This window comes from Macaca mulatta, chromosome 10 (assembly GCF_049350105.2).
Source record: "Macaca mulatta isolate MMU2019108-1 chromosome 10, T2T-MMU8v2.0, whole genome shotgun sequence".
Classification (NCBI taxonomy): Eukaryota; Metazoa; Chordata; class Mammalia; order Primates; family Cercopithecidae; genus Macaca; species Macaca mulatta.
Window position 1 is genome coordinate 115,759,558 of NC_133415.1, and position 12,439 is coordinate 115,771,996.

The 12,439-nt window shown below is 48.9% G+C and overlaps 1 protein-coding gene across 1 annotated transcript; it reads left to right on the forward strand.

The window, feature by feature from the left end:
- The first annotated feature begins 112 nt into the window (after nt 1-112).
- Nucleotides 113-9,835, forward strand: GID8 (GID complex subunit 8 homolog). The gene is given in 5 exon segments (NM_001260739.1): nt 113-230; nt 2,937-3,066; nt 4,481-4,677; nt 4,985-5,182; nt 6,206-9,835. Coding segments are annotated over 4 exon segments (687 nt in total). The 5' UTR covers nt 113-230; nt 2,937-2,948; the 3' UTR covers nt 6,380-9,835.
- The last annotated feature ends 2,604 nt before the right edge of the window (nt 9,836-12,439 follow it).

The following is a 12,439-nucleotide window of genomic DNA, read 5'->3' on the forward strand; positions in this document are numbered from 1 at the left end:
CGCTCTCGCGCTCTCGTGCTGTCGCGAGAGGTGCTGAGGGGCGGCCGCCGGTGCGCCTGCCCTCCCGCTCCCCGCCCCCGCCCCCGCCCCCGCCTCCGCCTCCGCCGCGGCCCCCGCCTCCGCCTCCTTCTACTCGGGCGCCCCAGCCGCCGCCACCCCTCCCCGGCCCAGGAGAGGCTGCGGAATCGCGGCCGCCCAGACCGCGCAGCGTTGGAGGCAGGTTCCGCACGGTAAGATGGCGGCGGCGGCGGGCCCGGGCGGCCGGGCCGAGCGTCTCCCGGGACCGGGGCGGGCGGGCAGGCGGGATGCGGCTGGGGTGCGCGCCGCCCGCGTTTTGGGGGCCTTGGAAGCGCCGGCGCTGGCAGGTGCGGAGCTGGGGCGTGCAGTGAGTCCCGCTCCGGATGGCCGCCCCGCGCCGGTGCCCAGGGGGCAGTCAGGGCTCAGCCTCCAGGCGCGCGGCCTCAGGCGCCGGTGTTCAGGGGCGGTCCTTGCCAGCCTGAGGGGCGGCGGTAGCTGTCTCTGTGGAGGAGCGACGTCTGTAACGAGGTCTTTTAAACAAAATCTGCTGCTTTAAAGCAGAAACCGAGCGGGTGAGGACGTAAAGTGTGGCATGGAAAGTAGGGTTTTCTTCTGTTGAATCTTGTTATGCTGGAGTCTGAGACTACCGAGCTCTTCCTGCTAACAACAGGACGGGCCAGTTCTACAAAGTTGTTGCTTTTCATGGGCGCATGTAACTGCCCGGAGTGGAAGCGCTGTGAGTGCCCAACACCGAATGGGCTGAGAGAAAAAGGTGCCTTTTAACCTTAGGGACCTCTTAACCTTGGTCCTAGGGCCGTGCGCGGTGGCAGAGGTCGAAGTGGGCGGATCTCTTGAGCCCGCGAGTTCGAGACCAGCCGGGGCAACAGCGAGACTCCCGTCTCTGCTAAAAATAAAAAAATTAGCCAGGCGGGGTGGTGCGCTCCTGTTGTCCCAGCTCCTCGGGAGGCTGAGGTGGGAGGATCGCTTGAGCCCAGGAGGTCGAGGCTGCAGTGAGCCATGATCGCGCCACTGCCCTCCAGCCTGTCTCAAAAAAAGAAAAAAGAAAGAGAAAATGGGTCCTTAAGTTACTTTTAATTGTCGTGAATAAAAATTTGGTCTCAGTGAGTTTTGCAATTGATTATGAGAGAATGGGTGTTCGTGTGTGACAGCGATTGACTCCTGGTTTCTCCTCCACTTTACCTGCCACTCCGCAGCAAGTTTTCTTCTGCTGGTGCCACTTTCTCTGCTTGACCTTCAAGGATGGCATCCTCTAAGTAATGACGATTCTCATTCCCTATCTACACTCACTCTATGGTCTTTGCTGAATTCTTGGTTTTAAATATCCCTGTGCTCCCACCCCCCCCCCCCGTTTCACTAATTCATGTTTTCAGCAGTGAGCTCAGGATCTGTAATCCAGGCACCTGCTTGATTTCTCCAGCCGCATGTCTAATAGTCACGTCAAACTTGCCCTGCTCCTCAAACCTGTTCTTCTTCCAGTCCTTCCTCCTTATTTGTGGTCCCATCTTGCAGGGCCTCTCATGCTTGAAACCTGTGACCATCTTCGATTCTTCCCTTTCTTTTGTCCGGTAATCTTCTGTCCAGCAGCAGCCATTGACTCTGCGGCCAAAGCATCTTGATCTCACCTTGCTCCCCATCTCTTCTGACGATGTTCTCTCTCACTTGGGTGTCTCCCTAATGGACCTGCTGCTCAGCTCTCACCACCCTGCATTCATCCCATTTTCAGCCAAGAGACCAAAGTTTTTTAATTTATTGAAACACCTCAGCAGTACTTTGTATAAAGTAGCATCGTATAACATATGTATCAGTGACAAAACAGAAAGACCGAGCGGACTGTGGCGTGCCCCGCCTGTCTCAGGCACCTGCTCATTCTCCCATAGCTGCAACAACTGCCTCGGGCTTCAGTCATTTGCCCTTCCCACAGATACCCCTCCTGAGTGTCAGCTTTCATGCCCTTGTTTTAAAAACAAAATAGGTTTGCCACATATTTGTTGCTAAAGCACATATCATGTATTTTGTCTTCTTGTTCCTAATAAAACTCAGGCCACATTTTGCCTCTCCCTCATCTCTCTTTTTTCATTCAGATTGTTTTATGAGAGTCATCCATGTGACTTTGTGTGATGTTCATTTATTTTAACTGCTTTATGAAATTCTCTTGTGTGAATACATGACCACTGTCCCTTCTCAGCAATGCTGAAATCTAAGCATCTCTAAAACCAAAGTTTCTGGTTTTGTTTTTAACCTGTTTGGTGGCCAAAACCTCACCAGGTGAAGTTTAATAGCCTCTACTACTTAGTATGGATACTTAACACATTACACTGAAGAAATAATGTCTGATGATGGGGAGCTCCCCCAAACTCCAGTGAGGCTGTTATATGGTAAATTGTGCCAAATAGTCGTTGTACATTGAAGAATTCTGAATTCCAAAACCCATCTGCCCAAGGGTTTTAAACACACAGTTGTTCTGTGTGCCACAGTCCCTTGGTCCATGCTGCTGTTGAAGGAACGCTCAGGTGGGTGACTTCCACATTTCTGCCGCTTTGAACAGTGCTTCTATGAACAGCGTTGTCTGTGTTTGGTGCATCCTGAGTTTTTCTAGAATATAAATGTATTAAAAATAGAATTCCTGGGTTGTGAGGAGCACACATATTCAGCTTCATAAGGAATGCCAGATTGTTTTCGTAGTATAGTCCATTCTCCTGATAATGCAGTAGAAAAGTTCAAGTGAACTTCTTCTTTGCTAAGCACTGGCGTTCTCATTCCGGTGGGTGTCCCATGGCAGCGTTCTCTTTCAGTGCATGCTCAGTGTGGGATTCTCTAGCTCACAGCTCTCCAGCGCTACCCTTTGCACCTGGAGGAGCATCTAAACCCCTCCCTCAGCTGTTATTTTTTTCCTGTAGAAATAAATCAGAATGAGTTATGCAGAAAAACCCGATGAAATCACGAAAGATGAGTGGATGGAAAAGCTCAATAACTTGCATGTCCAGAGAGCAGACATGAACCGCCTCATCATGAACTACCTGGTCACAGGTAATGGCTTACAGCAAGGATGTTGTTGCGCGAATGTGATTCTCCCTTTTTGAACACATAAGGAGTGCTGTAGCCGTGAGGTTTGATGACGTAGTTATTTGTGTTCAGACATTATAAAAACACAATGCTAACCTGATAAGTTTGTAAATTATCATGTGAAAGATAACCTTTTCTGAAGATGAGATTATTCCAGGTCTCTGAGCCCTAACACAAACCCATTTCTCAGCCTTTGACAGTTTTATAGTTAGTCAAGATAACTGAGACTGTTGTGAAGTAAGTATATTTAAAGCCAAATTGTTAATCTCCTCTGGCCAGTCTGCTTGAGTATGGTGGCCTGTTTCCAGAAGGTATGCCCAACTCAGGACGAGAATGGGGAAGGGCAGAAGTGTGCAGAGGGAAATAAGACTCAGGCTGTTCTTGATGTTGGCTGGAGGAAGGGCAGTGCTTTATATGGTGAGAAAATAGATGTTTTTAAAAGGCATGACATGAAAAATCTCCCTCCTGTTAGTCCCCATTTCGTACTCCCAAATTAATCTCTGTGAAAATTTTTTAGGCCAAACATGGTGGCTCATGCTTGTAATCCTAGCACTTTGAGAGACAGAGGAAGATTACTTGAGCCTAGAAGTTGGAGATCAGCCTGGGCAACATAGTAAGACCTTGTCTCTACAAAAACAATTTTTTAATTAGCTGGGTATGGTGGCTTGTGCCTGTAGTCCCAGCTACTTGGGAGGCTGAGGTGGGAGGATCACTTAAGCCCGGGAGGTGGAGGTTGCAGTGAGCCAAGACTGTGTCACTGCCGTCCAGCCTGGGAGAGTGAGTGGGACCCCATCTCAAAAAAAAAATTTTTTGAAAGGTGATGAGGAAATTTAGGCCTATAATTATGTCAGGGGCAGGGGAAGGGGCACACATGCTAGCTTTAAAAAATTGTAGACACTCTTAAGAGGTGGGAGTCACCAGGCCACTGCAGGTGGAGCTGGCCATGGAGGGCTCCTGTGCTGTGGAGGCTGAGCCGGCTGTGGAGGCTGGGCCGGCTGTGGAGGCTGGGCCGGCTGTGGGGGCTGAGCCAGTGTGACTTGCCTAATCTGGCACCAGAGCTGCAGCTGCTGGCATCTGGACCTATTATCTGTCCTCTCAAAGGAGCCCACACCAACACACTAGGTCAGCAGCCATTCTGACCCCTTTGCTAACAGGTTAGAGTTTTTGGATGGGATAACAAGGTATATTCTTCTCATTTTCTGTATGTATTTTGAGAGCATGACTTGTAAATTACAAAGATACTAATACCGGGTTCCTGAGAAAGTGTGGTTCACATTAGAGGTGATTAATTGAGGCAGTTGGAGTTTCTGGAGATACAAAGTCTTTGCCTTAATTCCTTGCTCACTTTCCTAGCAGTGAAGATGGTTTTTCTTTTCAGAGGGCTTTAAGGAAGCAGCGGAGAAGTTTCGAATGGAATCTGGGATCGAACCTAGTGTGGATCTGGAAACACTTGATGAACGAATCAAGATCCGGGAGATGATACTGAAAGGTCAGATTCAGGAGGCCATCGCCTTGATCAACAGCCTCCACCCAGAGCTCTTGGACACAAACCGGTATCTTTACTTCCATTTGCAGGTAAGTTTCAGGAGAGAGCAATCTGGTTTGTGGATACTTGATAAGTTAAAGTTATTTGCAATGATCGAGAAATAACTAGGCTAATTTGCTTTAATGTTATTTTAATGCATGTGCGGGGGAGGGGTTTGAGTTTGCTCTTTTATGTAGTTCAGAAGCTATTTTTTGTTTTAAAAATGCGAATTTGATAACTCAGAGATGCAAGAAGTCTTCCCTCTGTGATGTACTTTTGATGGGGACCCTGGTACCACCTGCCCTGAGTCCCTGTCTTGGGTGTGTGTGGGTCAAGCTTGTCTGTCTCTGCCTCCAGCAACAGCATTTGATCGAGCTGATCCGCCAGCGGGAGACAGAGGCGGCGCTGGAGTTTGCGCAGACTCAGCTGGCGGAGCAGGGCGAGGAGAGCCGAGAGTGCCTCACAGAGATGGAGCGTACGCTGGCACTGCTGGCCTTTGACAGTCCCGAGGAGTCGCCCTTCGGAGACCTCCTCCACACCATGCAGAGGCAGAAGGTGGGGCCCACCAGAGGGAAGCTTTCTTCCACTCCCAGCGTGCTCCGAGAGGGCTTCGCAAAGACACCAAGTGTGTGGCTTTGTGGTGTGGACTGAGGTGGCTTCTGTGCCTGGGATGCTAAGTGGTTCCCTCATGACTTTTTTTTTGGAGATGAAGTCTTGCTCTGTCGCCCAGGCTGGAGTGCAGTGACGAGATCTCGGTTCACTGCAACCCCCGCCTCCTGTGTTCAAGCGGTTCTCCTGCCTCTACCTCCCTAGTAACTGAACTACAGGAGTGCGCCACCACGCCCAGCTAATTTTTGTATTTTTAGTAGAGACGGGGTTTCACCATATTGGCCAGGCTGCTCTCAAACTCCTGACCTCAGGTGATCCAGCCTCCCAGAGTGCTGAGATTACAGGTGTGAGCCACCGTGCCTGGCCCATCTCTGGCTTTTAATCTTTTGTCAAACTAGGGGCAACAGACTTGGTGTCCGTTGCAGAGTATTCACACCCTTTGCTGATTTCTCATGTTTATCTGAACCTTCTTCCTGTTTAGGTCCCAAGTATTTTTCATTTAAAATCCTGTTTTCTGAAACTTTTCTCTCCTCACTGCTGTTTTTGTCTGGCAGAACATGACAGCTCCTCATCTTCCCAGACCCAGGTCCCTCTTCCCCCAGGTCCTCTCCTAGGGCCCTGTCCTCCCTACACTGTCTTGGAAGGATGGCCTGTCCTAGAGTCCACTTGAGATGTTTTCTTGAGGCTTGTGAGGAGGGTGCTGGTATGTCCTGCTACGCTGGTCTTGCCTCTCCACAGTCCCCTCAGCACTTTGTTCAAGCCTTGCTCATGGCACTTAACTGCCATCGAGGCTGGATGTGACATTTGCCGACCAGACTGTGAGCTTCTCCAGGCAAGGACTATGTGTTTCATGTCCCGAGAGCGTCTTGCAGTTAAGGGCTTAATCTTTGTTTAAACTGCATATTTTTAATAGACTCTACTGGTGCTCTGCGTGTGTGGTGGTTTTTATCTGATGTATTTACATTCTAGGTGTGGAGTGAAGTTAACCAAGCTGTCCTAGATTATGAAAATCGCGAGTCAACACCCAAACTGGCAAAATTACTGAAACTACTACTTTGGGCTCAGAACGAGCTGGACCAGAAGAAAGTAAAATATCCCAAAATGACAGACCTCAGCAAGGGCGTGATCGAGGAACCCAAGTAACGCCTGCGCTTGTGTGGTGGACCCAGCACCACCCCTGCGTCGTGGGACTTGCCTCAGATCAGCCTGCGACTGCAAGATTCTCACTGCAGTAGAGAACTCTTTTTCTCCCTTGTACTTTTTTTTGACCTGGCATCTTTTTTATAGGGAAAAATGGCCTTTGTAGGCAGTGGAAAACTTGCAAGGAAAGCTGCCGTCTCTTTGGCAGTCTGATGCAGAGCCTGCACTCTGGCACTCGCTGAAGAATCTGGAAGGCTGCGGTTTGCTCTTCCAGCGTTCCGGCGGCCTCTGACTGCTGAAGGATTTGGTTGGCCACGGAGGGCTGTGCTGTTAGGCTGCATCCCACTCAAAATACAGGAAAAGCACGAATCATGATTCTGCTTTCTGTTAGCTTAGGCAGACATTGGGCCTTCACCTACAAGTTTTTCCTTACCCCAATGGTTTTTTGTGTGTTTTTTTTTTCTTCCATAGGAAAGAATATATAAATTTGTAAATCCTAATTCAAAGACGGCGTGTGTGTGAGGGCATTGAGTTTGATCTGTTTTCCCTTTGGTCTGGGTTGTGTGGCTTTTGGGAGATGCGTGTGAGGGGCTATGTGTTTTTTAATTTTTTAAATATATATTTTGGTGCTGTGTATGGTGAAAGACTTGTTCATAGTGGATCAATGAACCATCTCTTCTGGGCAGTTTTGTTGAAAATAAAGGTTTCTCTTTGATTTCAAGAATGACCAAAATGGCCTCTAAAAGGTGTTAATCATCTCAAATGACCTTTTGTCTTTGGGGCATTCTTCCCCTGTGTTAGTGGCAGTGGCTTTTTCTGGTACCTGCAGCTAGAAAGGCCACTTGGCCCTGTGCTGAGTGAGCAGCCTTCATTAGAACGAGGCAGCCCTTGGGCAGTGGGGACGCAGGGCCCCAGCTGGTGTGTGCGACTCTTGGCAGAAGGAACGCGTGTTCAGCCTCAGTGATCTGCCCTTCAGCATCTCGGCAGCATCTCATCTTCCATCGTCAGCCGGCTCTGTGGATGTCCTGCTTCTGTTCACTCACAGAACTGTCCCCTGCTCCATGGTGGGCAGGAGGGAAGTGGTGCAGGGCCGTGTGCATTGCCTGCGAGTCGGGACAGTTGATGGGCACATGGCCATGTAGCTCTGGGCGCAGATGTGTTTGGATTCGTTGCAGCAGACCACGGGCACTGTTGATCCCACTGAGCAGTGCTAAGTGTTGGTTTTGTGGATGTTCATGGAATTGCTGACCCATCCAAGGGCGTCCTTTGGAGCCAGTGGAGCCTGCAGGTGCATCTGAGGGGTGAAATGCTGCTAGCACTTGAATCTGGGATCTTGCCTTATTTTCAAGGAGCAAGGCATCTTGACAAGCGCAGTCTGGGTGTGGTAGCCAGCTCGCCAGTGCCTGAGCCGGTCAGGTCGTCTGCCTCTGAGGAATCATCCTCACTGAGCTCCTGCATCCCTTGAGTGTTGATCACGAGGTGTCCATAGCATTGTTCTCATCTCTGAATGATGCTTCCTTCTCCGTTGAAGCCTGTCGAAGTTGTGTTTTCAAGCCCTCTACTTCTCTTTCCAGTAGGTGGGAGCTTTTGGCAGTATTTACTTTTACCTAGATGGCTTGTGTAGTCCAGTAAGAGATGCAAAGGTAAAATTGCTGCAGTTGTTACAGAAACCTGGTGGCCTCCAGACCGACTCATTGGCTGCCCTTTGGATTTTGTGAGGATGCAGTACTGGGGAGGTGGTGCTTCCCTACCCCCTAGAAATGCCGCCTTCCAGCTACCGCTCTCCCAGACGTGACCTTTGCAATTATTTCCTCTGAGGTTTGAGGATGAAGAGAAGTTGGAGAGAAAGAGAGTAACTAATAGGTGATGAAATATAGCGGAAGCTAGAAGAAAACTGTTAGGTGAGAGAGATACATCTGCATGTTTTCTTCAACAACAGCAGATGATTCAGCATATTCCTAATTACCTTTTACTATTCATGTATATAAGATAATTTACTTGCATAATATATAATCAATTTGACATATTCTTAAAACTAGAGGGTGTGAGAAGCACAGCAATGGGAAGTCTCTCTACAAACTGGGGGACACGAGTGGGGTCATCACATGCCTGGACTGTCACTCTGGCTGTCACGTGAAGTGCTCGTGTTGATTGCCAGTTCAGCCAGTGGGTAGCTGATACGCCGGTGCCAGCACCCAGCGTGAGCAGCCGTCGGGGAGCCTGGGAAGTCTGCGAAGTGACTGCCTGCCGTCCCTTCTGTGAGGGACACATCTGATTTTCTCGCGATCTGTTAGTGGACTGGAGATCTTCCAAGGAAGTGCTTTGCACGCTTTCTCTTTCTGCTCCTTTTTACAGTCTTTGTCTTTGCAGCAAGCAAATGAAATTAAGCCACTTTGGGATAATGAGCATTCAGTATAATTCTACTTTGTCTCATTTTGGATCTCACTGTTGTGTTTATAAAAATATAGTCACATTTTACAGAGTAGTTTATTCTTTTCATACTTTCTGGTGGAGAGTGCCTTGAAATAAAATGTGAGAATATTCTGGTACTCTGTGTTCCTGATGCATGAAGTTGGGTGAGGAATAACCCCTAGTCTGGAATCTTTGTGAAGCATAGGGTTATTGCAAGGCAAATGGGAACTAACAAATCTTGCCATTTGAATCAGGGTCTCCAGTTTCTAGAAAAGGCAGACACTGGTTGGGACCAAAGTCTCCATGGTGTGTGACTGAAGACTGGTGGTCGTGTGTGTGAGGAGTCCCCGGAAGCCTCGGGGAGGCGGAGCTGCTCTTTCCATTCCATCAGGATAGGATCTGAAAACATGTAGAGAAGATGAGTTGAGGACAGCTTTTCTAAGGCAATGTGATGTCTTTGCTTTCTTGTTTCTATTTCTGTATGTTGTTAGTTTGGAAGAGTGGAGGAGCTAGGGGCTTCAGAAAGAATCTTACACATGTGTTGAAGACATCGATGTCTTAGGGAGCGTGGAGCTGCATTCCCTTCTGGGCTATTACTGCTAAATCTGAGTGTGAACAGACCGGGCGGAAAGCATGGTGGCCAAGTGGTCTGTGTGCTTCCCCGCTGATGGAGAACGTTGCGTTGTTCACAATAGGGCCTCACGGGTGTGGACACACAGCAGACCCATGGTTGGTGCAGCTGCCTGTTGCCATCTGTCTTCAGTAACTGCTGCTCTGTTGACTGTTCTATTCTGATACTATGCGTGTTATTTTTTATAACAGGTGTGTTTTTGTTTCAGAAATATGTATTGCTTTTCTCATATTCTTTGCAAATTGTATTGTCAACATTGGTCATTTAAAGTCCTGTATGAACCATAACCTGCTGTGGTACCTTTGTACATGTTTGATTCTGTATTCTTTATTCCAGCGTGGCATATGTGCCCCCCAGTATCTTCTGAGAAGTGCAGAATAGGTTGCTTCTACTGCCTGTTCTTAATGTAACAGTAAAAGTTTTCACATTTTTCTCAGAACTGTTATCTGGAAGCTCTCTTTTTTCCTAAGGATATTTTAATAACAAATACTAATGCATTTGTATTGAAAGTTGGTATCTTGGAATGGAAGGACAGAAGAAAGCTCGCCTCATGGAACTGTAGTTGGCTCTCCCCCCGCTCTGACAGTGCCGCGCCTTTTAGTTTGTGAATCTGTACTTGTGTGTGTTTAATTTGAAACCTATCAGCTGCTGTCTAGACTGGGGCACTTAATGTTTCATAACTAGTTTCCTTGGTATGAAGGAAATGGAACTTTTGAGCTACCCATTGCATGATTTTAAACGGATTTGAATAGCCTAAGTAATTATTCTTTTTTTTTCTTGCTTAATTAAAATTTCCAAGCATATTAAAAACAGAGGGAATATGCCAGCACACCCCAGTATCCACCAGTCAGCCTGACACCTACCACCGCCTGCCTGAGCCCCAGGCAGGAGATAACCACAGGTGTCTGTTCCTGGGTGGCTACCATGCTTTCAGGTCCATGAGTGCTTTCATGAGTGGAAGGCAGTTTTAGGGTTCTTGGAAAGGACTCAGACGGACCACTTCAAGGGCCTGAGGTGAAATTCAGAAACTGCCTGTGCACAGAAGCTGAGCAGTGGGCATCATGGAGCGAGGCGTCAAGCACTTGGATGTTTGTTGGGTATCAGAGAACAGGGAAGGCCTCTCCTCACCTGCTGCTCCTCCCTGTGTGGCAGTGGCATGTCACAGTGTTCTGCCAGTCCGTTAGCCTCACGGGTCAGAAGGCAGCACGGTAGTTCTTGGTGGACGTGGGCGTCACCAGGAATGCTTTAGCGTGAGCTCCCACACTACAGTCTGGAGGCTCACACCATCCTTGCACACGTGACCTTCCTGTCTTGGATATTCTGCCTTATTTTGGAATGCCATCCTTGCCTGTAATTTTTCACTTCTGTAAAAGTAGAACATGGGGTTTGAATGGGCCTTTGGTATAACTAGCTATGGCAAGAATCTTCTAAGAGATGTGCTCCTTGGAGGTACAATGTCCTGAGCTTGTTTGCCTTTTCCAGAAGCCACAGAATGGCTTTGGAGAGAAACAGGCCAGTGCTACAGAGCCACCGGCACGAGGCACCTGGTGCGCAGGAGCTGAAGTGCAGCCTGTGGTTAATTGGTAATAATCATGTCCCCGCGTCTGTGCATTGGGGGCTGTTTCTCTCATTTCACACCCCAGTATCCACCAGTCAGCCTGGTGCATGTGTGTGGGGAATATTTAAAGTGAAGTGACATTCTGATTTGTCTGCAACATTTCAGTGTCGCCTAGTTGGAAGGCCAGGTTTACGGGTCCAGATTGTCCGTAGTACAGAAGACCATTTGTCAGGTGAAGCCCGTAGACCCATAGGCACAGCTATAACCAAAAGAATTCACAAAAGGAGTAGCAACCGAAGGTGAGTGGGTTTCCTCCACAGGTTTTCCCACGTTTTTAAATGCAGGTCACGTTGCAGGCTCTTCCACCGGCTGTCCACCCAAACAAGGCAGTTGCTCACCCCACAGGCTCACTTTGGAGATGAAGAGTGCTGGGTGCAGCAGTGCCTCCTGTGTGGGTCTCTGTGTATTTGAGATGGAATTGATGAGCTTGGGAACCAGGGAGAAGCGGTGGAGTTGCTGTTGCCTTGAGCTGCCCTGTCAGGCAGGGTCTCTGCCTGGCTGTGACTTCTGCTTCCTGGAGACACATCCGCAGGCGTTCCTCACACAGACGAGCTTTTCTCCCTCCTGTGGATCACGGTGTGTGACTGACAGCTTTGATAATTTTCCCAGCTGGCTTTGAAAGTGAAGCAGGCTGACCCGTCACCAAGGATTCTCTGCCACAGAGCGTCTTGGAGGATCGGGAAGAGGTGCTGGCGGTCACAGCAGCCCAGGGTTCGTCCCTGCTCGTTTATAGATTTGTGTGCCCATCCAGTCCTCACTGGGCCCTCCAGTTTTAGAAATGTTGAACACTAGTGCTTGTAAGATTCGAACAGTGAGTTTACGGTGCTGAAAAAAATGAACTGCTCCAGAACCTTGAGGAATGATTCTCTGTATAGCACCCACATTGCACTGAGTCCATTTATCGTCATCACAGAATTCATCTTCTGGTTTCGAGCACCATCTTCTGGTTTCAAGCACACAGTTCCTCGTCTTATTCCAGTCTGCTGTTGACAGGATTAACTCAGCCCGAAAGGTGCCCCTACTTTTGAGGCAGTTCCTGCATGTGATATCCAGTGCCGCGTTCTCCCCTCTTGCTGCTGCCTGTCAGTCATGGCGGAGGAAAGTGTCATCTGTCAGTCTCCTTTTTACGGACTCCTTGTCTTGAGAATTGTAGTTGGGCTGGAAGGGTGCAGGGCTAAGTGGGGTGCAGGGAGGAGCCCCAGGCCCAGGGCTGGCTTGTCTTGGTTTATAAAAGGCTGTGCTGGGCTCTCCTGGGGCCTCTGCAGGGGTGAGTGTAGGCAGAGGCCGAAAAACGGGAGCCACGCATGTAGTGAGGCATAAATTTGCTTTAAAAAAAAAAACTCTAGCATCGTCTCCCCTTAGCGGCACTTGAATAAACAAGTGGAAGTTAGGTGGGCCAGAC